This window comes from Physcomitrium patens, chromosome 17 (genome assembly GCF_059467195.1).
Source record: "Physcomitrium patens ecotype Gransden chromosome 17, ASM5946719v1, whole genome shotgun sequence".
NCBI lineage: Eukaryota > Viridiplantae > Streptophyta > Bryopsida > Funariales > Funariaceae > Physcomitrium > Physcomitrium patens.
The window spans coordinates 14,082,392-14,102,778 of NC_143426.1; the positions used below are offsets into that span (position 1 = coordinate 14,082,392).

General features: G+C 34.9%; 2 protein-coding genes and 1 long non-coding RNA gene across 7 annotated transcripts; 1 reads left to right on the forward strand and 2 right to left on the reverse strand.

Annotated features, from left to right (window-relative positions):
• Positions 1-384: 384 nt before the first annotated feature.
• Positions 385-6,512, reverse strand: LOC112294752 (uncharacterized). 2 transcript variants are annotated; one of them, XM_024545542.3, is made up of 14 exons: positions 6,280-6,512; positions 5,392-5,549; positions 5,140-5,205; positions 4,751-4,831; positions 4,441-4,621; positions 3,832-3,915; positions 3,602-3,708; positions 3,116-3,239; positions 2,804-2,878; positions 2,337-2,465; positions 2,037-2,091; positions 1,666-1,788; positions 992-1,209; positions 385-827 (listed from the first exon to the last, which is right to left on the reverse strand). In XM_024545542.3, the coding sequence occupies exons 2-14, from the start codon at positions 5,418-5,420 to the stop codon at positions 804-806; spliced, it is 1,296 nt and encodes a 431-aa protein (XP_024401310.1). In that variant the 5' UTR covers positions 5,421-5,549; positions 6,280-6,512; the 3' UTR covers positions 385-803. The 2 variants fall into 2 exon arrangements, with proteins under 2 accessions (XP_024401310.1, XP_024401311.1); XM_024545543.3 differs by having other exon boundaries at positions 5,392-5,519; positions 6,280-6,501.
• A 7,066-nt stretch (positions 6,513-13,578) lies between these two features.
• On the reverse strand, positions 13,579-16,296 carry LOC141046398 (uncharacterized). 3 transcript variants are annotated; one of them, XR_012219350.2, is made up of 3 exons: positions 15,142-16,296; positions 14,588-14,904; positions 13,579-14,022 (listed from the first exon to the last, which is right to left on the reverse strand). It is a non-coding gene; the product is annotated as an uncharacterized LOC141046398 (long non-coding RNA). The 3 variants fall into 3 exon arrangements; XR_012219348.2 differs by having other exon boundaries at positions 13,579-14,301; XR_016498007.1 differs by having other exon boundaries at positions 13,579-14,904.
• Positions 16,297-17,498: 1,202 nt separating this feature from the next.
• LOC112294235 (uncharacterized) lies at positions 17,499-19,738 on the forward strand. Of its 2 annotated transcripts, none has more exons than XM_024544505.3 (5): positions 17,499-17,640; positions 17,936-18,112; positions 18,258-18,698; positions 18,911-19,026; positions 19,200-19,738. In XM_024544505.3, the coding sequence occupies exons 1-5, from the start codon at positions 17,573-17,575 to the stop codon at positions 19,658-19,660; spliced, it is 1,263 nt and encodes a 420-aa protein (XP_024400273.1). In that variant the 5' UTR covers positions 17,499-17,572; the 3' UTR covers positions 19,661-19,738. The 2 variants fall into 2 exon arrangements, with proteins under 2 accessions (XP_024400273.1, XP_090099987.1); XM_090243861.1 differs by having other exon boundaries at positions 18,258-18,461.
• Positions 19,739-20,387: the final 649 nt, after the last annotated feature.

Consider the following 20,387-nt stretch of genomic DNA (forward strand, 5'->3'; position numbering starts at 1 on the left):
CGAGCATAGCTCCGAAGTTCAGGATGCTTGAGTGGCTCGTAATTCGGTAGGAGTTCTGGATGTTAAAGAATTCCAGAGCTGTTTCTTTTGTTGAGCTCTTGGTTATCCGCGGACAGCTTCGTACTGATGGCTCTCTTTGGTGGTACCCTGCAACCATCCTCAAGCTTTTTTCTCCCACTTGACATGACAGCAGATTATCTTGAGGAACACAACCTTTTCCCCTGTCTCAACACAGAGTTCCGGGAGATTTTTTTTTCCAAAGCAAGCTCAAGATACCTTGGAAACGTCGCCATGTCAACTGCTGTGAGAACTAAAAATTGTGTCTCCAGCACAAAAGACTGGAGACAGCATAGCAAGTTACCACCAACACGTGACCAATACGAATTTATTAATTTTCTTTTCTTTTTCTTTTTCTTTTCTTTTCTTCATAATACTTCATGTACATTATAAAAATACAGCCAACGCATTTTGCTGGTAAAATGCACAGTTTCTATAACACTAAAAAATCTGAGAAACTGTGCCCACAGTATCTCCCAAGTCGCGGTACACCATGCGAGATGTGATAGAATGCCGTTCAATCATGTACAGAGCCCTGTTCCTCTATAGAAGGTTTTACCTCACGCGGGCCCCTACTACACGTCTCACCATTGCACCATGTGCAAATAAATGCAACTCAAAGTCATTGCTTGCAAGAGTAATTCCTGAAATCTGAAGTTGAGTAGCGTACAGATTCTCGCTAATCCCATGCTAAGCTCGCTCATGCAAGGAAGGTAATTCTTTTTTGGCAACAAGAAGGATGCAGATCATGTGTCTTTGGTCGTAAGCTCCTGCAAAGTAGAGAAAATCATGTCATATTGTAGAAGACGGTGAACTGTGATGGTTGACATTTGAGAGGCCGCAATTAAGGAGCTCCAAACTCTTTCATAGGATGCTAGGTCTTTAAGCATCCTCCACATATGCCTAGCTCCTAATGGTAATAACATTATCGTACCTTGAAAAGAAGATCATTTGCCAAAGTGTCCCATGGTAATGACAATGACATCAGACAACATCGAAGGGGCAAAGGAGCATTCGGGTCAAGCCTCTGATTGGCAACAGTCATGGCTTGCTTGGCAGCAGTAGCTGCAATGCGCATTATGGAGCTAAATCCCGTCTTCCCTCCTGGCGTCGAAGGTGATGAAGGTTGCCCTTGATCACTAGCCTCAAGAACTGTTCAGAAATTAACCAGTGTGGAATGTGTGAGAGAAGAGATAAACATACAACAGATAAGCAAACATTCGCTTCGGAGTCTTACACCCTTAATCGTTGAGAAAGATAATCCCTTGGCAATCATGTTGGATTAGTATCCTTGAGTCTTCTCTTTCATTTAAGATTGTTATTTGAGAAAGAAGTTACCGACGCACCATCGGTCAATCAGAACTAGATACAGCTTGATGTGGTAACATATCTATGATTGGAAAACAGTAATCAGATGCAGAAGTTCAATCCCGGAAGGCCTTCTCCTTGGACATTGTGATTGAGGTGATGTAAAGATAACAACTGAACACAATGGGCGAGCCACCGATGCTGCACAGAATCTTACCTTTCCTGCTACGGAAAGATGCTTCAATTCAGTTTCAAGTGGTGTTGACATAAAATTATAAGATGGATTGAATGTGAGTTTACCTGGAACACTGGAAACAGCAACATCTAGAGCACCACGGCCTCCTGGACCTCGCATGATGAGGCGTTCCGACTTCCCTGAACCGGAAATTTGTTGTAACAATCCTCCCAATCGCATTTTACCCCCTGAACCCTTTCCAAAAAAATACATCAGTCGTTCCGTTCAGCTCAAATCATCTCATCAATACGACTCTCCTAGCAATGTTTATGCTCAGCAACATCCAATTGGCGTAAAGACCGGAATGACCCCATTGCGTGCAATTGACTATTCAAGGTTGAATTCTTCATTCAACATTGCTACTCGATTTGAGACACAGAATTTGTCGAATTAATGTAGTAGATCAAACGATATTAAGAAATGGGTAAGAAAATACCTTCGAAAGCATTTCGAACCATTTCATAACTCACAAAGCCTGAAAACAATGTCACCTTAAACAGCACCAGTGACCCATTTAGAATATCAGTATCCCTCAAACACAAGCATGGACTTCGCATACTCTACACTAAAAATAGAGAAATTAGGTGATCCCACACTCTAGTGAATGTAGCGTAAAAGCTAGTCCCATAAAAGTCTAGCCCGCGATACTGTGCCTCTAAGATATTGAAACATCGCAACATCACTTTAGTCCAGGAGAAAATGCCTTGGTCAATTGCCATTTTTCAAAATCACTTACCCTGGATGGTGTAACTTGTCCTTCTGCACGCAACTCAGTCTCAGGTTCAGGTAGCAACTCAGGAGGAAGTGCAGCCCCTCCGCGAGCGTTCAAGAGGACACAATAGCAGTGATCTGGGTCTGTCAAGATCTGTGCCAAAATGACATGTAACGTCTCAAAAGAATTATATTTGAATTCATAACCTCATTGTCGTAAGAGAAAAAGCTACACCACAAAAAAAAAACTCAAAAATCAACAAAATACCCGCTTCATTTGATAAAGTGAAGTTTACTATACATAACTCTCAGCATAACTGCCCAGTCTATCCGTTGTCGAAATTCTTCATTCTTTTAGTAAATGTAACTATAACGTCTAAGCAACTGGTTGTACACGCAATATCCAAAGCCTTCGTTCGATACCGTAAGTGATGGACACACCACTCATTAAGACAGGAATGTGAAATGACGTCCAGTAAAAAATGCACTCACCACATCTTCGAACGTATTATCGTAGTCGTCCACAACAAAGCAGACATTAGGGTAAGCAGGCACTGTCTCAACTGCCTAATGATAGAGAAGCCATATCAGAACATATCATTGAGCAAGCTATATAGAAACATGCAGATTCAAACCAGCTCATCTATTCCATTCAATGATAGCAGTGAAATCTTAATTGATGTGCATTTCCATAATTAAGACAGCACAGAATATACATTGTGACAGAAATCCTGAAAAATACAACACGAGAATCTCTAACAATACGGTACAAAAGTATGCATATTAAGTTCCAAGAAGACATACTTTGGATCTGAAATCGCTTTGAAAATTTGCACGACTAGGAGAAGCATAGACCCTGTTGGTAACTTTATATATAGGCGCCAAAGGCGCATTACTGTCTTTATCTCGATTTTGTAATCCTTGTCGACTGCAACAGGTGAAAATAGTATACAAGCCTATCAAGAAATTGTGCTATTAACTCAAAGACAAACCCAAAACTGCATAATAAACCACAACAATAAAAGCTTCTGCCTACCCAGAGGCAAGCACAACATTTGGGGCTAAACATCTACAACCAAAAACCATCTGAGACGTTAAAACCCTATAAACTTGCAGGATTTAATAACAAGGATTTGAACTTTTCGTTGAGAAATAAGATTCTATCTATGTGATACTAACCGAAGTCCAATTATGTAAGGCTCCGGCCCTCATAAATGAATAAATGCAAAATATAATGCACTTTAGTTGGTAATTGATGATTGAGAAAGGTGTACAAAAAAACCTTCCAACCTGCAGATCGCAACTGTAAGAGAGAATTCGGTATGACAAATGAGATTTAGATAGAACGACCGTGGCCAGTCCACTTGCCCGGTGGTACTTCCTATCACCTTCACGAGCTGCACATGGAACAAGTTTGCCGTCTTTATTATCACATGATTATCACATGATTATCACATGCTAAACGCCTAGCTGAATATTTTATATAAACATAAAGGTCTGACTGAAATTGAATTACTCACTTCAGGAGCCCATCTGCGGACAAAGAAAGGCTGAACGGAGGGATCATCTGATTCTGAGGGATAGCTGTCACTATATGGCGAGCTCTGCACCACATTCCATTCGAGTTTCGTTCACACACAATAGCGTTTGATTAGTTGAGCTTACGCAAAAGGCAGACAGAACAATCCAAGAAGTCTCCGCAAAAAGTCACTGTCACGATTCTGTAAGTTAATTTGGTCATGATATCTAGTCGATCTCAGGATGCATAGGTTCCAAAGAAATGGCATTACTCCTGTTTTCTAAACCCCACAACATTAGGGTTCTTTCCTAATTAGGTTGCTCATGTACAGCAATAAGAACGGATCACATGATCTGGAAATCGAAGTCGAGCAGGGGGAAAATTAACTGCTTATTAAAACGAAACTGTATTCTCATTTTACATAAAAAGAAAATAAAAACAAAAAGACGTGCCAAACCATTGGGTTGCTTTTGTCCACTACAAGGACTTGAGCAGGCATATCTATTACATTCTTGTAGAATGCTTAATGTTGGCTAAGAAAAACAAACATAACGCAAAACATGTGCTACTTTGGGATGGTCTCAAAAGTGGTGCATCTTGCACAACTAACCTGAAGGCGGACAAAAAACACAAGATCATCGTCAGCTTTCTCTTCTTCTCGATCGACAATCCCGCGGACGAAGAATAGGTCAAGAAGTTCACACCAAAATTGTGGATCTATTTCAGCATCTTCGTTTGAATGCTGTCCAATCGATGATGAATGCTTACGGACGATGTTGAGCAGCTCTACCCTGTAGGATACGCACAAGTTATGTAGGGAACAACACTGCAGAAACCTAGCAGTTCTGTATCAAACCACAATGCCACATCTCAAACTGTATGGATACAGTCAAATTGGAAGTTTACAGAGGGTTAAGGACCTGGAAGGCGTGCTAGTAGCTGACGATGACAAACCGAGACCATTTCCTTTGGCGTTCTTCTTTTTTTCGGTTCTGGGTTTCCTGGAGCAGAAGGAAGTCCGAGTTATAATGCGTCTAACAAACTTGATTAACAATGGAGGAAAAATAAAGATGGAACTAGTAGAAGTTCATAATAAATTCAAAAGAGAGGAACAAAAGTTTGAGAGATTAGGCTTTACTTAGATACTACACCAACTCTCACAAGAACAAAGCTTGCCTGCATTAAACAGGGACCATCACGTTGAGGTCTCCTGCTACTGACAGTGTAAATGAGACCTCTCGCGTTATTTTCAATAACATGACAATTAGTTACCTGCTAAGACACTCAAAGAGAGGGTGAATTTTCTTACGCTAAGACCGTAGAATTGACGTGTTGCCAATCTCCCTCGTCCTCATCAGCCCCTCCAGCATCATGCCTGCTATACAAATGATTTGAGTAACGAGATGCAGAACAGAAACATCGACAGCTAAGGGTAACGGTCCATCCTACTTTGTAATTATTTATAAAGAGTACACAACAAACTGCACAACAGCCTTTATGAGAGGTGACTAAAAACATGTTTGGGCTTGTCAACTGAGAGGGGAGGGGATACTACGAAAACCTGTAAGAGCGGGTCGGATTGAACGCCATGTAAGTGCGTTTCTTCTACTTGCAGAAATCTGCAGTGTCTACGTCGCGATAAATTGTCACGGCGCACTATCTGTTTTTCTTCACTTCCCAACACTTCAGCTGCACGTTCAAGTATTTACCTAGGATCAACTAAAAATTCAAAAAGAATTGAATCCAGTTAATATTCGATCATCTCAATCATAACGCGATATCTTTTGCTGACAACTCTATATCGAGCACACCGCAAGCAGAGGATGCAATGAGCTACACCAAACACGGATGGCTCAGATAAGAGCATAAAATCCAAGTGAACAAAAATTTATTAGAGTGGCTAAAAATCGTCTAAGACGATCTCTGAGATTAAACTGCAGCAGAATGAAGACACAGAGATCGTACAGCCTCTGACGTAAAATAAGAATGTCTCTTACAACCAACGAAAGCGCGCGAATCTACCACGCACGCAGAGAACGAAGCAAGAAAATGGTAAAAGAACAAGGGTCGTAAGATTCGTGCCTAAGCTTATTCTCATGAACCTCACGACCTTCATGAACAAACATTACACAAACAACGCTAAGCGAGTGCCTTCGCAGGTTCCAGAACCTCAATAAACAAGGACAGAATCAGTTCCACTTCCTTCCTTCGCCGCACAACCCTTGGATTTATCGCAATCCATGCGCACATTCAAACCCTAGTAAGAAACACCTCAAAATTTTCATTCGCCTCACTCTCCTCACACGCCACTAGGTCACGAATTCGGTCCTGATCACGCCCTCACAACTATCGCTATGAAACAAACCTCCACGTCCCCCCCCCCTCCCCCTGAAACTGGAGATAAACAAGTAGCCAACAACTGAAGCAACATAAAAGAAAGGTTTCTCACTCGAATTTTCACGCAGACGCAACGAATTTTGTTAAGAGAGCGGTAGAAACAGGCTTCCTCGACGATCACAGCGGGGCCAACGCCGTCGAAACCAGTGGCGCAGCAGTAATCACGGCCTCCTCGCACACATCCTCCGCAACAACAAAGCAAGCAAGCACTCTGGCTCTTGCCAGGCTGTTGAGCTCCTCGATCACTCAGATCCTCCGTGGAACGGAGAGCATCTGCCCATTCCCAAGTTTCAACTTGTTCCCCATCTTTGTTCACGCATTCCCTTGCCCACCCCCCTCGCGTGGAATCTTGGGGGTTGCTACGTGGCTCCTGGTCGTTCGACCAGAACTGTGACGTGGATGGGTTTTTGCTTTTTAAAGATTCGCGGCTGTTGACGTGGCATTGCTGAAGTCAGCCTTTGTTCAATCCAATCCCATGTTGGATTACGATTTAGAATGGATATTTATTATTTTTTTTGAATGATATTATGGTTTGACTATGTTGTTTATGTTATCAAATTATGATACCGAAGGTTATTTTAAAGAAAATGAATGGATTAGCAAACTAGAATTCAAAGTTATGATTTTAATTGATTGCATCTTGGTTTATGCTCATGTTGGGTGAATTGAGTGACACATGAGTCATTTATGTTTTTGAGTTTTTTCAAGGTTATTAGCCAACAAATTACCTTGTTGATGTTGCATCAATTGTTGGATAATCCATGTTGAATAAATACAAAAATGATAATCAAGCAATAATGGAACAAATTGAATTTGACTTGGTTTGGAGTATAGCTTCTAGACTGATATTTTTATCTTCAATTATTTTTTTTAAAAAAATCTAACTTAAACATTCACTTGCTTTAATTTTTTATTTACAAAATATTCATGGATTTTGAAAAATATATATTTGCTACTTAATAACAATAAAGTGTTAAGAAAAATAAATTATCACCATCATCAATTTTTAGATGTCTATGATATTTTACATTTTTTATAATAGTAAAAATAATAAACATATTAATGTAGAATATAACAATGTTTTTATTTTTTATTTTATTTTTTTATTTTATACAACCTAACATTTACAGTGTCTAAACAAACTTGTTTTTACTATCAAAATACACTAAAATTAAAAAAATGGAACAATAAATTAAATTTTTTAAGCATATCATTAAAGTTTATGTTTTGTAAATGGAAAGTAGATTTTTTTTAATGATACAAACAACATTACAATATAAAAAGAATGAATCATAAATCATGTTCTTTAATTCAAAGCCTTCTAGATGGTAACTTTGATGTTCTATTATACTTGTGTATTTTTGGAAGCTCATTTCCATCTTCAATTGTAACAACATACACTTTGTTTAATGGATCAAGGCCATTATATTAATATTTGTACTTAGTATGAAAATCCAAATAGTGTGTATTTTTAATTCTAATTAGTGTAATATACACTATTAAAAGAATAGGACTCTCTAGCTACTTCATTGGATGTAAAATAAGTGGTGAACTATAAAAGCCAAATTATTTATTTGGAAATTATTTTAGTTATATGTAGTACTTGTTGATATTTTTGTCTTGATGACATAATTCATCTATGTTTATCTATTCACCATCAAAGCTTCACTAATTGACTAATTAGATTATAATAAGTATATTTAGATATTTAGTATGTATTAGATACTTTTCTTCTATATCTCATCTTCTTTCTAATTTTGATTTATTCATAGCAATCATCAAATTGTAATATGATATTAGAGCAATCTTAGGCTCTCATTCTTTGTTTTCTTTTTTTCCATTCTCTTGTCTTTCTTTATATTATATTTTAGTTACTAGTATAGAGTTAGTCATGATAGGAAGAAATAATTTTGATAATTCTAAACTACAAGAAGTCACAAATTATGCTATTAGGTGATATAAACTCAAGACACTACTTCAAAGCAAGAAACCATAGAGTATAGTTGACCTTTCTATTGCTCTACTTTCAAATCATCATCCTTTAATTCAATCCAATTGAGGTAGAAAGCAATCAAATCCATATTTCATGCAACACCACCTTCAACTTTATTTGAATAAGATTCTTCATTCAAAGATCAACAATATAATACCACACACATTATTATATCCATGGTAAATGATTCTATCTTTTTTTATATTATGAATGTTTTAAATCTTAGAAAAATCTAAATTAAACTAAGAGATTTGTATCAATTTAGTTCTATAAATTATAGATTTTTTTTCAAAATCCAAACTCTATAGTATGAAAATGATTGACAAAGATAACATTGAATAACATCTCATTGTCATAAAGAATCTAACTAAAAAACTTGCAAACATTGGAGTACTGATATCAAATAAAGAGTTAATTGATAGAGTTTTGACTAGCTTATCTTTAATCTAGAACATCTTTAGAGACAAATGATTTTTCGTAAGGAGCACACTTTTACATTCAACAAACTAGAGAATTTCTTCTTATAAGAAGGTAGTATCAAAACCGAAAATTGCAAAAGAAATGGTGAAGAAGAGGTCTTAACACCTCATCATGAAGCCATATAATTGCAACTACATATACAATGGATGTTTTAATTTGTTTCACAAATAATCTTTTAATTCTAATTATATAAGTTTTTTAAATAATTAATTTTAATTGAGCTATCATCAAACTAAGCACTATAGTAGGAAGTCAAAATCAAGTTTTGATAAAGGTACATGCAAATAAATATTAAAGCCCATTTTACTAAATAGACAATTGTGAGCTAAAACGTCTATGCCTCAAAATCTGCAACTCAAAAGCTAGATCAAGATTTAATATACGGCAGTGGTGCTCAAATCACTTTGAATATATTGTTAAGATACTACCACTTAATAAATCTCATGTACCATCCAAAGAAACAATTTTAGCAAAAAAGTTTGAAATTTGTGGCACAAAAATAAAGTCTAGTAAAAAATCTTAAGATTAATTGATAGGTTTTTGAGCCAATACTTACATTATAGAAAAATTTAGATTTCTTTATTGATGTAAAATCTATGCATTGTTCTATTATAACTATGGCTAGAGAAAGACCTTTATCAATTACAAGATATGGAGGTACTAACCTAGATGATAATAAAGTCCTAATTTATATTTTTTTATATTCATGGTATAATTAAGAAATTATTTTTAATCAAAAAGTTAGTTGATTTTAGCTATTATTCAATCCTTGGACCTACAAACTATTAGATATTTTTTAAAATTCATCCTTACAAAATACTACTCATAAGTAGAAAAAAATTAAAAAACCATTTTTATACTTTAAATAATTTCATTTCATGAAAACCAAACTTCTTATAAGACAACCTTTCTATCAACTCTGTGACTATATTTCAACTAGAAGCAACAAACCTTTGGCATAAGTACAATACCTACCTCAACTTTTAGTCTCTACATAATCTTTCACATCAAGAAATAGTCACATGGATGCAATCTTTATCTTTCATTAGAACCACCTTAGAAACATGCATACTTGATAAATACCATAAGTATCCAATCTTTAAAAGAAGTTTAATTTTAACTATTAAGCCACTTCAATTAGTTCATTTAGATTTGAGCAGGCATCTTCTTGTCAAATCTATCATAGACTCTTGATATTTCTTAATTTTTATTAATGATTACTCAAGATGATCTTGGATTTATTTTCTAGCATAAAAAAGCAAAATATTTAAAATCTTCAAAGATTTCAAACACATGGTTGATAAAAAAAAAAATATAATAAAATCAACTTGCCTATATATAGATAAAGATAGAAAGTATATATTTAATAAATTAAACTATTACTATATTTATAAAAAATGACAACTTATGATAACATGCACTCTTCAACAAAATAGTATTGTCAAAAAAATGAAAACAAATACTTTTATGAAACTATATAGAGTTTACTATTTAAAATACATGTACCACTTTATTTATAGAAAAGTTACTTAAATATCTTATTATATCTTCAATTATGCATTTGATTGAGTTTTTTATAGGATTACTCTATTATAATTATTTTCAAGTTAGAAACATGATCTATGTTAACTACAAGTATTTGGTTGTTCAAACTATTTTCATCTACAAAAAAAGAAAAGAAAAAAGAATCTAAAGCCCAAAAATCCATACTTATAGGATATGACAAGAAATCAAAAGCATGTAGATGGTTTGTTTTTAATATATAAAAGTAGTCATATTAAGAAATGTTTACTTTAACAAGATATAAATAAGAATTCTACCTCTTATACATCCATCTTCTCTGCATAATGCCATATTCCACATCTTTTTGAATTTAAATTCTACTAGCTTACTTTCTATATAGCTTTATATATCATGTTTTGATTGGTTATTTTGCCCAAAAATTTCAAGGTCAATAAGAAGCTATTGTTTCACAATAGCATGGATAACAATAATATAATAAAGCAAGAGATAATAAATGGTGGAAAAATCATCAACATAATCTGATTGTATGAATCACTCAATAAGAATCTCAGAAGCAATTTAGTTGAAAAGACTACTTACCAAACTAAGTACCATTCAACTTGTGTCTTCTTCACTTTCTCTCAATAACAACAACCAAAATCTTGTATTAGATATTCATAATATCTATTTTTTCTTATATTGTAATAACCAATTTGCAATTAAATTAGACAACAATCTTGTATTTTGTGCATGAATAAAGTATATAGAGGTGTATCATCATTTTATAAGGAAAATAGTGACTTTAGAAGAAATCAACTTGAATTATATTTCCACAAGTTCACATCTTGCAAATAACTTTATAAAAGCGTACTTTGAATCAAATTCAAACATCATCACATCTCTTTGGTATTAACTAGCTTCTTGACACTAATCAAATCTTATCAGTAAAACTTACATAATCCATAGCCTTCTTGTAGGTTCAATAATCTTTAAATTAGGTACAAAAAATCTTTTTATAATCTATTCATAGTTACTTTAACTAGCATATACTCCATGCATCAAATCCTTTCTAACTCCATAATATTTTTGAATTTAAAAAGCTTTAGATGCCACAAATTGCTTTGAACAAACAATCATAGATCTATAACATTTACACATGTCTAAACTATAAATTTTTTCTCTTTTATTGACTACTACTACCATTGTCATATTATAATACAACTATATGGTGAAAATATAATCAAGAATAAATTTCTAATTAATATCTATTTATCTTGGTTCAATAATAATTCAAATTATTTAAACATGGCTTTAATAAAAGCCTCTTAGTTTATTTTCTTGTCTTAATAGTTAATAGATTAAAGGTTGATTAGTAATTTTACCTTCTAGACTATAGAGATTCTTTTATTTCTTTAGAAAGACCATAAATTGATAAAATCAAATTAAAAGAGATAAATAATTAACATGGTTGATAATAATTAACATGGTTGATAATAATTAACATGGTTGATAATAATTAACATGGTTGATACTATGGTTAAGTTGAGGTAAGATTGGGCTAAAAAATCCCTAGGATATGTTAGATTGATATCCAGGGATCAACTATTTGTGAAATAGGGTCAAAATCAGACATCTAGCCACTAAAACGATTGCCTAGGGCAAAATAAGAAGGCATTCAAAGATTAGCAATTAGATTTGAAGAGCTAGCTTAGAGCTTATTTCAAAGACGTAAGGCTTTTTTTTTGTAGGGTTTGATTTGACTTTGCAATTATTATTCAAAATCAAGGCTAACATTCTTGGCTAGTTCGTAAAATTGGTATTACATCTTTGATTTAAAATTTGACAATATTTAGTCAATTGGATGTACTGAGTGTATGTAAAATTTTGTAATAATCTAATGGTGCAATTGAGAGATATCTAGATTTTAGTATAATAAGGTATCAAAAGTTGGCAATTTGGAATTGAATAGGATATCTATGATATTTTAAGATCTTTTAGTTAGATCAAAATACAATTTGGCATGGTGTTAGAAGACTCAAAGATAAAGCTACATATCAATTTTGAATTGAAGTTAATAGTTGGAGAAGGAAAAATTACTACTAGAACATTTGCATCAACTTTCAAGTTGGTGGCCAAGTAACATTAGTGTGGTTTTTGGATGTTTTCTCACAATCTGTAAGTTGGATTGGAGTGAAATATTTTTGAACACATGCAAGACTTATGGTGGAATTTGTGTGCAAAATTATGCTCCAAGTGGATAGTTAGATTAAGAGCTATAGCTTACTAATACTTATTGATTAGAATTAGGGCTTACAAAGAAAAAAAAAATTACCTAATTATAAAAGTAATAAGGTAATTGGAGTTTATGTATGGTTGAGATTACTAAGAAGAGTATTTTTGAGTACTTTGTATTAGATTTAAGGACTTTTGGATTAAAATTCAAATTGCATTCTTCTTATAAGAGTGAAACATGGTAGGATTCTTGGATACTTATAAAATACAACTTCACCTTCCACAGCCAGATGCCCAATGCATTTCCAAATAAGACTACATGTAATATGACACCATGCCAATTTTCTATTCTATAGAACAATAATAATAAGGACAAGTTTAAAAATTCTTAATAAAATATTATCATTGATAAACTCAAAGGATTATTTTATGTTTATTCTTTCTTTGTTGAAATTGCTCAAGTACCTCCATTTGATGTTGTACAAGAATTATTTGCAGAGAATCAATAAGATCTACATATAACTCCCTCAAAACTAATGCCATCAACCACAAGCATAGCCATATTCAATTAATTTAAGAAATTATCAAGCAAATCACCTTATTCTACAAATAAAGATACAATGATCAAACAACAAATCCACAATGCATTAAAAATTACAAACTCATTAAAGAAACCTTGATGAACATCATTTGCAAGTAAGATACCTCACATATAAAGTAATATGTATGTATGTATATATATATAAGTCCTAGATTGGTTCTTAGGATTTTTACTCTAAGTAGTTCTCTAACGGAAGTGTTAATATTCTTGTTCAACTGATAGAATTCATTCACGTTTATCTATTCACCCATAGAGCTTCACTGATTGGCTAATCAGATGACAATATGTATACTTAGACATTAAGTATGTATAAGATACTTTCCTCGTGTATATCACCCTCTCTCTAATTTTGATTTACTCATAGCAATCATCAAATTGTAATAGTGCTTTGATCAAGCAACCAGGTCACTTCAATACCACACACTTGATTATGAGATTTTTCTTGCTACACTCTTGTAATTAGTGTGTAAAATCAAATAGTGTGTATTTCCAATTAGTGTGATACACACTGTAAACCAGACACTCATGTCGTGTCCCAAAGGCCCTTGGCAAACAGTATGATACACACTAATTACGGATGTCGGTGTAGCTCTCTCTTCTACGACGTCGTCGAGGTCGGACACACGTTGTTGGGCGTCCGTGGACTATCTTAGAAAAGATATCGCGATCGTTCCGACGCTTCGATCGATGGGTGTTGTCTAGAACGCGATCATCCGTAGCGCGTTGCTGGAGTCTCTTCGTGAATACGTTGGGGATTTTCGCAGTGTCTTGCTCTCTCTGAAATTCACACTGATCCTTCCAGAGGTCGGAACGGAGCTGGTTGATCCTTAGATATTCAGCTACAGCCTGTGCTTTGCGCAAAGATCACACCACCGAAGAATGATGCGATGATCGACAAAACAGGGTCTGCAATTCTCCACCTGGGACGATCGAAAAGATTTCTTTCCTCCAGAGATGTTGATTTATACTTCGACTCACAGCTTCGGCTGCGTATCGTGATTGTATTTGTAGATGTATATTAGAGACTGTGTTCAAAACAATTAAAGACTGTATTTCCATTCTTTCCTTTCAAAATCCAATTAACGAAAGATTTGGGCCAGAAATATTTAATGTCATCAGTTTCAGATACAGATTTTTGCGTTGAGGTCCCAAAATAAGAAGAAAAAAACATATGTGAAAGTGCTGTACGCCGTTGGGAAGACAAAAGTCTAGATTTTATTTTATTGTACTTCATTTTCTTGAAGATTGCAAGCAGAAATTCACATCTGGAGAAAGTTCTTGTGAAATCTATTAATCTTTGCTGACAGAAAAGTAAAATAAATCGCTTCTATACATTATGTTCTATTTATTAGTTTATTTTATTTTATTGTATAGTGAAGTAATTTACTTCTGAATTGCCGCAATAAATGTAACCTTCTCATAGTGTCAAAAAAAACCTTTGAAACCACTAGAAAGAATGCACCGATTTTGAAGACGAAAGCAACAAAACCTACCACAGATTGACAAAAAACAGGTTCTGGCAAGGTGGGAAATTAGAGTTGCATTACTTACAACGCCAGTGTCGTCGTTGCTTTGTCGCAGGTTCTACTTGCACTAGCTAGACTGCCGCAAAATTTGTTTGTAACTAATGCCAAGATTGTTCCCTTGTTTCCAGTGCAGGAAATCATGGTGTCTTTTCTTTGTTTGTTTGTTTGTTTGTTTATTTATTTATTTGTTGTTTGTTTGTTTGAAAAGTGAGCAAATAAGTACATCACGTCTTGCTCCACAATCCATGTCTGATAAATCCTGACCTAAAAACATCGTTTTTAACTCATTGCACTTGTGTGTCCTTCCGCTTCTGCTTCGCCGAATATTGGTGGGACTCTTTGCTGCAGACAAGACCCACTTGTGTTGTTGCATACAATTCATTCAGTATCACGTAAATCAATAAGTGTGTTTATTACATGTGCATACATATATGCATGATTTTATTCTCAGGGCTTGTCGAAGTGCATTGTTAAACTTAAGTGTAATTTTCAGAGTTTCTGTAATTGGTTATTGATTCTTTAATTTTTTAATTTTTTAATTTTTTTTGGCACTTTATGAAGAGTTTGGAAAACTTTTACCTGAGTTTCGATCACAATTTATGTATGCTGGTTGTTGAGCCTTTGTTGGATTTGGTTATATCTTTGTTTTTAAAGATCTCATTGGATGGTTTAAGTTTAGAAGAGGGAGGGAGTCTTGAATAAAAGATCAAAAAGAGTTTTGAATGAGTTTTTTGAGCAATACATCAATATTTTATTACTTTTGGTTGTTAATGTTTTATCAAACATTTTTACTTTTGGAAGTTTGTGTATTGTATTGTCTTTGCATTACAGTTTTAGCTGCTTATTAGCTTGTGGATTTAAAAGCAATTGCTTTTCAGTATGATCTTTACAATGATCACAATAATATAAAGTTGCTAAGTTCAAAGCTTGATAATTTAGGTTCTTCATCAAAATTTCAACATCCTTTTGGCAATACTTGAACAAGTTTGTAACAATTTTTTAGCATTTTATAAATTGAATGACATACAAAAATAGTCAGGAAAAAAAAGCTCAATTCCCTAATGCTTAAATGTGCATTAGGAACCTTAAAACAGTGTTTTTGCTAATAGCATTAGAGAGCATGAAAAAAAAAAAACATTTTTGCAGAATGATGAGTCTTAAGTTTAAATCAGCCACGATAAAGCCAATGATAAGGGTGAAATTAATGTCATAAAGCATATTTGTCTTTATAGAAAAATTGATTAAAATATCATATAAAAATAATTACATATTGTAGTGCCGTGATTTTTTAAAACATGTTTTGATTTATTTCTATTCTTGAATTCAAGTTAAAATATTCATGAACATGATTTTTTTTGTCGAAATAGAAATTTTCTTTGCATAAAAAGAACAGAAATTCATGTATATAAATATACCATATATAGATAAATTTTCATATTTTCTGCAAACATTTTAAACAGCTATTATTATTGTTGTTGTTTTTATGTTTTAATTTTATTTAATTTAATTTTTAATGTAAGGGGATTTATCATGGATTTATCAACGGTTTCTCTTGCAACAAAATGTTTCATATGATAATAATTTTCACAAAATTTTCTTTATTTTTAAAATATTATATTATTATGTTAGTTTTGTGACATATGTTTCAAAGCGTGCATTATAGTTTTTGGAAACTCTTTTTAATAGGATTTTATTTTTATTTATTTTTATTTTTATTTAGATTTTGTAAACTCATGCAATCAAAAAGATTCCTTTAATTCTTCTACACAATTTCTGTGTAGATTGTTGCATCAATTAAAAAAATCCATGTTCAATTTTGTATTACCATATGTTAATGATCTTTCAAAACATGCTGACTACATTGTATACAATTTATGATTTTATAGTTTTTTATAAAACCTATATTGGAGATAAAGTAACATCTTTTCTAAATTTTTATTCCACTCAGAACAAGTCCCTCAAACAATGAATAAACCACTATTTACAAATCCAGGGTAATTAAAATTTTGTTCAAGAAATGTGCTTTAACACAACTCTTCAGGACATTATGCAGAACACACACTAACAATGACAGTATTAGCAGAGCTATTTGGTGCAAACTGCTGACAAACTAGTCAACAAAAATGCCACATAAATGACAACACTCTGCAGTATTGTTTCATCCTAGCAACGCACTATTTTCACATGAAGAACCTCCTTCCACTGCTTCTGAACACTGTGTAATAACTTCCACTTTCATGTGGTTTTAGCCACATGTAGAATGCAAGCACAGTTGGGTTTTCATTTGACTAACTGCAGATATCAGATGGCCATCACTCAACCTCTGGCCTCTCAGCAAGGCGTTGATGTGGAGTAGCAAAAGCTCATTTTGTCGTTGGTTTACCCACATAATAGAGAAGATCATGTCAAGATTGTGTTGCTGAGCAAGCAGTTGAAGCAGTCAGGAGAGAAGCTCACATGGTAGAGCTAGCTATGGTGTTCGAAGTTATGGCTGAGGTTCTTTGTCAGATGATTGGAGTCATTTTCCTTTTGTTTCGGCAGTTGTGTGATTCTTCATGTTTCTTTTCATGATTCGTGATTCTCTTCGTGTAGAATAGATGTGGGCATGGGCGGTTGTCGCTCCAAACATGAGCTCAATCATATTGCTTCAAGAGCTTGCTATGGCAAGCTGATTTATAGCTTTGGGTGAGATCAGTTTCTAGAGCTGCTCACATGGGAGTTTTTGTTCGTGGGCTCTTGAAAGTTCCGGTGAAATCATAGAAATGTTTTTCTTGCCAACACAAAATTTCGACATATCCTCACCAGCTTCAGAAATTAGTCGTGAAATCTCACAGGAGGTAGTTCTATTGTGCAGAATGCTCTGGGTTTGATTTAAGAGGAGCTGAATCTGCACATGACCAAGAGACGAATCGAAACCCTCAGTGTCAAGAATTGGACAGGAAACATTTGTGTGCTGGTTTCCAGTTCGATTGTGCGGCTGTTGCGCAAGTTTTGTTGCCAATTGTAATGTATGGAGAGAGGAAAAGAAGCCTCGTATTCCCAGAGCTGCCGTCATCGGTTGGCGAGCCGGTTTCCAAGGTAAAGATTCCAACCCTCTGCTTGTTGTAACTCTGAATATGAGTTCCCCACCGGATGTCCTTGGTATCGATTGCCATATCGTGAGGCTTTCGTGGTGAATCTGACGTCGCCATTGCACAATATTTAGTTTGTCTCCCCAAAAGCAGAGAATCTATACTAACCCCAACATATTTGAAAAATACAAAGAAGACCTCACGAGGGAAAAAAGTTTGAGGTTCGAGAAGGTGCGTTCTTCGACTTAGTTCCAATGGCAACGAACACTGCTGAATTAGGTGCTCCTGTGTTTCTGTATCAGTGCAAAAGTGAGCACGTCAGTAATGGTTGTGGTGCTCCTAAGCCTCCTCACCTTCAAATGGACGGAGTTTATGAGCGTCGCAAGCTATGCATACAACAGTGCAACATTCAACTCGGTGAAGCAAGTTGGAGATGAGGATGAATTCGCCTTCGGTATTCTTGGAGTCCCTTGGTGCAGGTAACCATTGGTCGCTTTGGAACTTCACTTTGCTTTGAAACTTCACTTTGTTGCAGATATCCTGTCTTGAGCTCGCCCGAAATGTAAGTCTACCATTGCATAACTAATCTCTGACATTTGTGTGATTGTAATAACTGGAAACCAGGACAAGGACAAAGAACATGGTGAACTGGACCAGAGCCGAACTTCTCCAAGAATTATTCGTGTTTGTAGAGATTTATAAAACACGACCTATTGTCAACAACTCTAATGGAATGGGCTTCGACCACTCTTTTGGATTGTGGTTCATTGCTCGAAAATTGCAGCCTGTGCTAGCGATCGAGAGCGGTGTGTTCAAGGGGCATTCGACGTGGGTACTTCGGCAAGCCTTACCAAATGTGCCCATAGTTGCAATAAGCCCTAAACATCCAGGGCATTATGCTAGAAAAGGTTCCGCATACGTCGACCCTAACTGCCAATACTTCACAGGTAGGAAGTTCACCGATTTTGAAGATATCCATTGGTCTTCAGTGTTAACTGAGCACAACGTTACAGACGCTTCTGCCGTGCTAATTTTCTTCGACGATCACCAAAACCAGCTTAGACGGTGAGTCCAAACAATGTGATTTGGGAGACTGATTTGGCTCAAAGGTCTTATTGGACGCTGTTTAAAAGAGAATAGTGTGGTGATTGTATTCATTCCTAGAGACCCGTTTTAGTGCCATCTTTTCGAACACTGCAATGAGAGAAATGAGCCACGCTTAACATTCACGTTCAGTTGTCTCAAACGAAGGCTTGATCAGCTGGTTTGGAGTACAGAATTGAGGCGGTTCGCAAATTTGGCTTCCAGCACCTGGTGTTTGAGGACAATTACGACACAGGCACAGGAGATCACTACTCAATGCGCCAAATCTGCGACCAGTATCATGTTCCAGGTGACTTTTCCACCCTGAATCCTGAACTACCACTAAGCTTCCTCTGCTGATGTGTATATTGTATAATTTCCTGTTCATATCTCAGGGTCTCATGGACCAAAGTCATGATAAGAAATAAAAATAAATAAAAAACTCGCCTCGACCTTTCATGACACGCGAATGCTCTGCTCAAGGTGGAGGCCACGATTGCTCCGACGGAGAGCACGAAGCGCTAGTCCGGATGCGAAGGCAAGGGCGCTGGGAGAAGGCCATCAACATCAGTGAGCTCTGTGGGGATGACGGCGACTGGTGGGGCGTGCAAGGCTATGCTCGGGATAATTTCGGTCACAAGCATCGCAAGATTCCTCACTCTCAACACTTCGAGAATGGCAGGTATGTTGAAGAAATCCTTGATGCTTATTGGGAGGTGCCTCCTGCAGCTAGCCCGCTCCTCACAGATCAGACTCGCTATGACCCAGCAAGGACTGTGTCTCCCATACTCCTCAGTGGGGACCAGGCCCTCTTTCAAGAGCTTGGCCTTGAAGACGTCCCCAGAAATGCCTTCAATGCCTACACACAAATGGCGTATGTAAAGCTTCTGATACCAACTGATCCTGAAGAGGATTTATTATATCAGCAGGTTCCCAGTGATTGAATGCTGCAAAACGCAGTACCTGCTTCAGTAACGTGTGTTCAAATATTTATTAATATTTTATTTTGTTGTATTTAGTAATTTTTTGTTGTTGATATTGGTTGGATAATAATAATTATTATTGTATGAACAAATTTTTATACTATGAATATTCAAGATAAAAATTGGGAGTCAATAAGCACATGTAAGATATTGGTTTTAAAATAATTTATAACAAGCTATATTATTTTAGACTTATAAATGAAGAGATCTTTTTAATGATAGCAAACCACTTGATGTGTCATTTTTTCTCCTTACATTTACTACTTGATTTTAATAGCATATATCTCTAATAACATATAATCTTTTTGATCATTAATTAAGTTAAATATTTTAACATGTTGTTTTCCAACTTATAAAAGTTACATATGTATATGTATATATATATATATATATATATTTTAATTATTTATTTTCTCTTACAACCATCTATTATTACTTTAACAATTTATAAATGTAGAGCAACATATAGAAAGGTTTACTTAAAATTCTGAATCAAATGCTTTTTGTCTAATAATTCTAATAAGAAACATCCATACTTATTGGTGGTCTTGAAATCATGTTTAAAAATACAAAGAATAACATCAATACAAATCATACTTCTAAATAGATTATATCTACAATACATTCAATATGATTTTAAAAAATCTATTTTAAAATATTAGAATGTTTATAATTATATATAATTAGG

Bases quoted from the DNA above. Each gene is read 5' to 3' on its own strand.
- LOC112294752 (XM_024545542.3), bottom strand. From the start codon at position 5,420: ATGGCGTTCAATCCGACCCGCTCTTACAG. The intron at 5,206-5,391 runs GTTTTCGTAGTA...TTTGTATAGCAG, and splicing joins AATCCGACCCGCTCTTACAG to GCATGATGCTGGAGGGGCTG. The intron at 2,092-2,336 runs GTAAGTGATTTT...GTGCTGTTTAAG, and splicing joins GACAAGTTACACCATCCAGG to GTGACATTGTTTTCAGGCTT.
- LOC112294235 (XM_024544505.3), top strand. From the start codon at position 17,573: ATGGAGAGAGGAAAAGAAGCCTCGTATTCCCAGAGCTGCCGTCATCGG. The intron at 18,113-18,257 runs GTAACCATTGGT...ACTGGAAACCAG, and splicing joins CTTGGAGTCCCTTGGTGCAG to GACAAGGACAAAGAACATGG. The intron at 18,699-18,910 runs GTGAGTCCAAAC...TTTGGAGTACAG, and splicing joins CACCAAAACCAGCTTAGACG to AATTGAGGCGGTTCGCAAAT.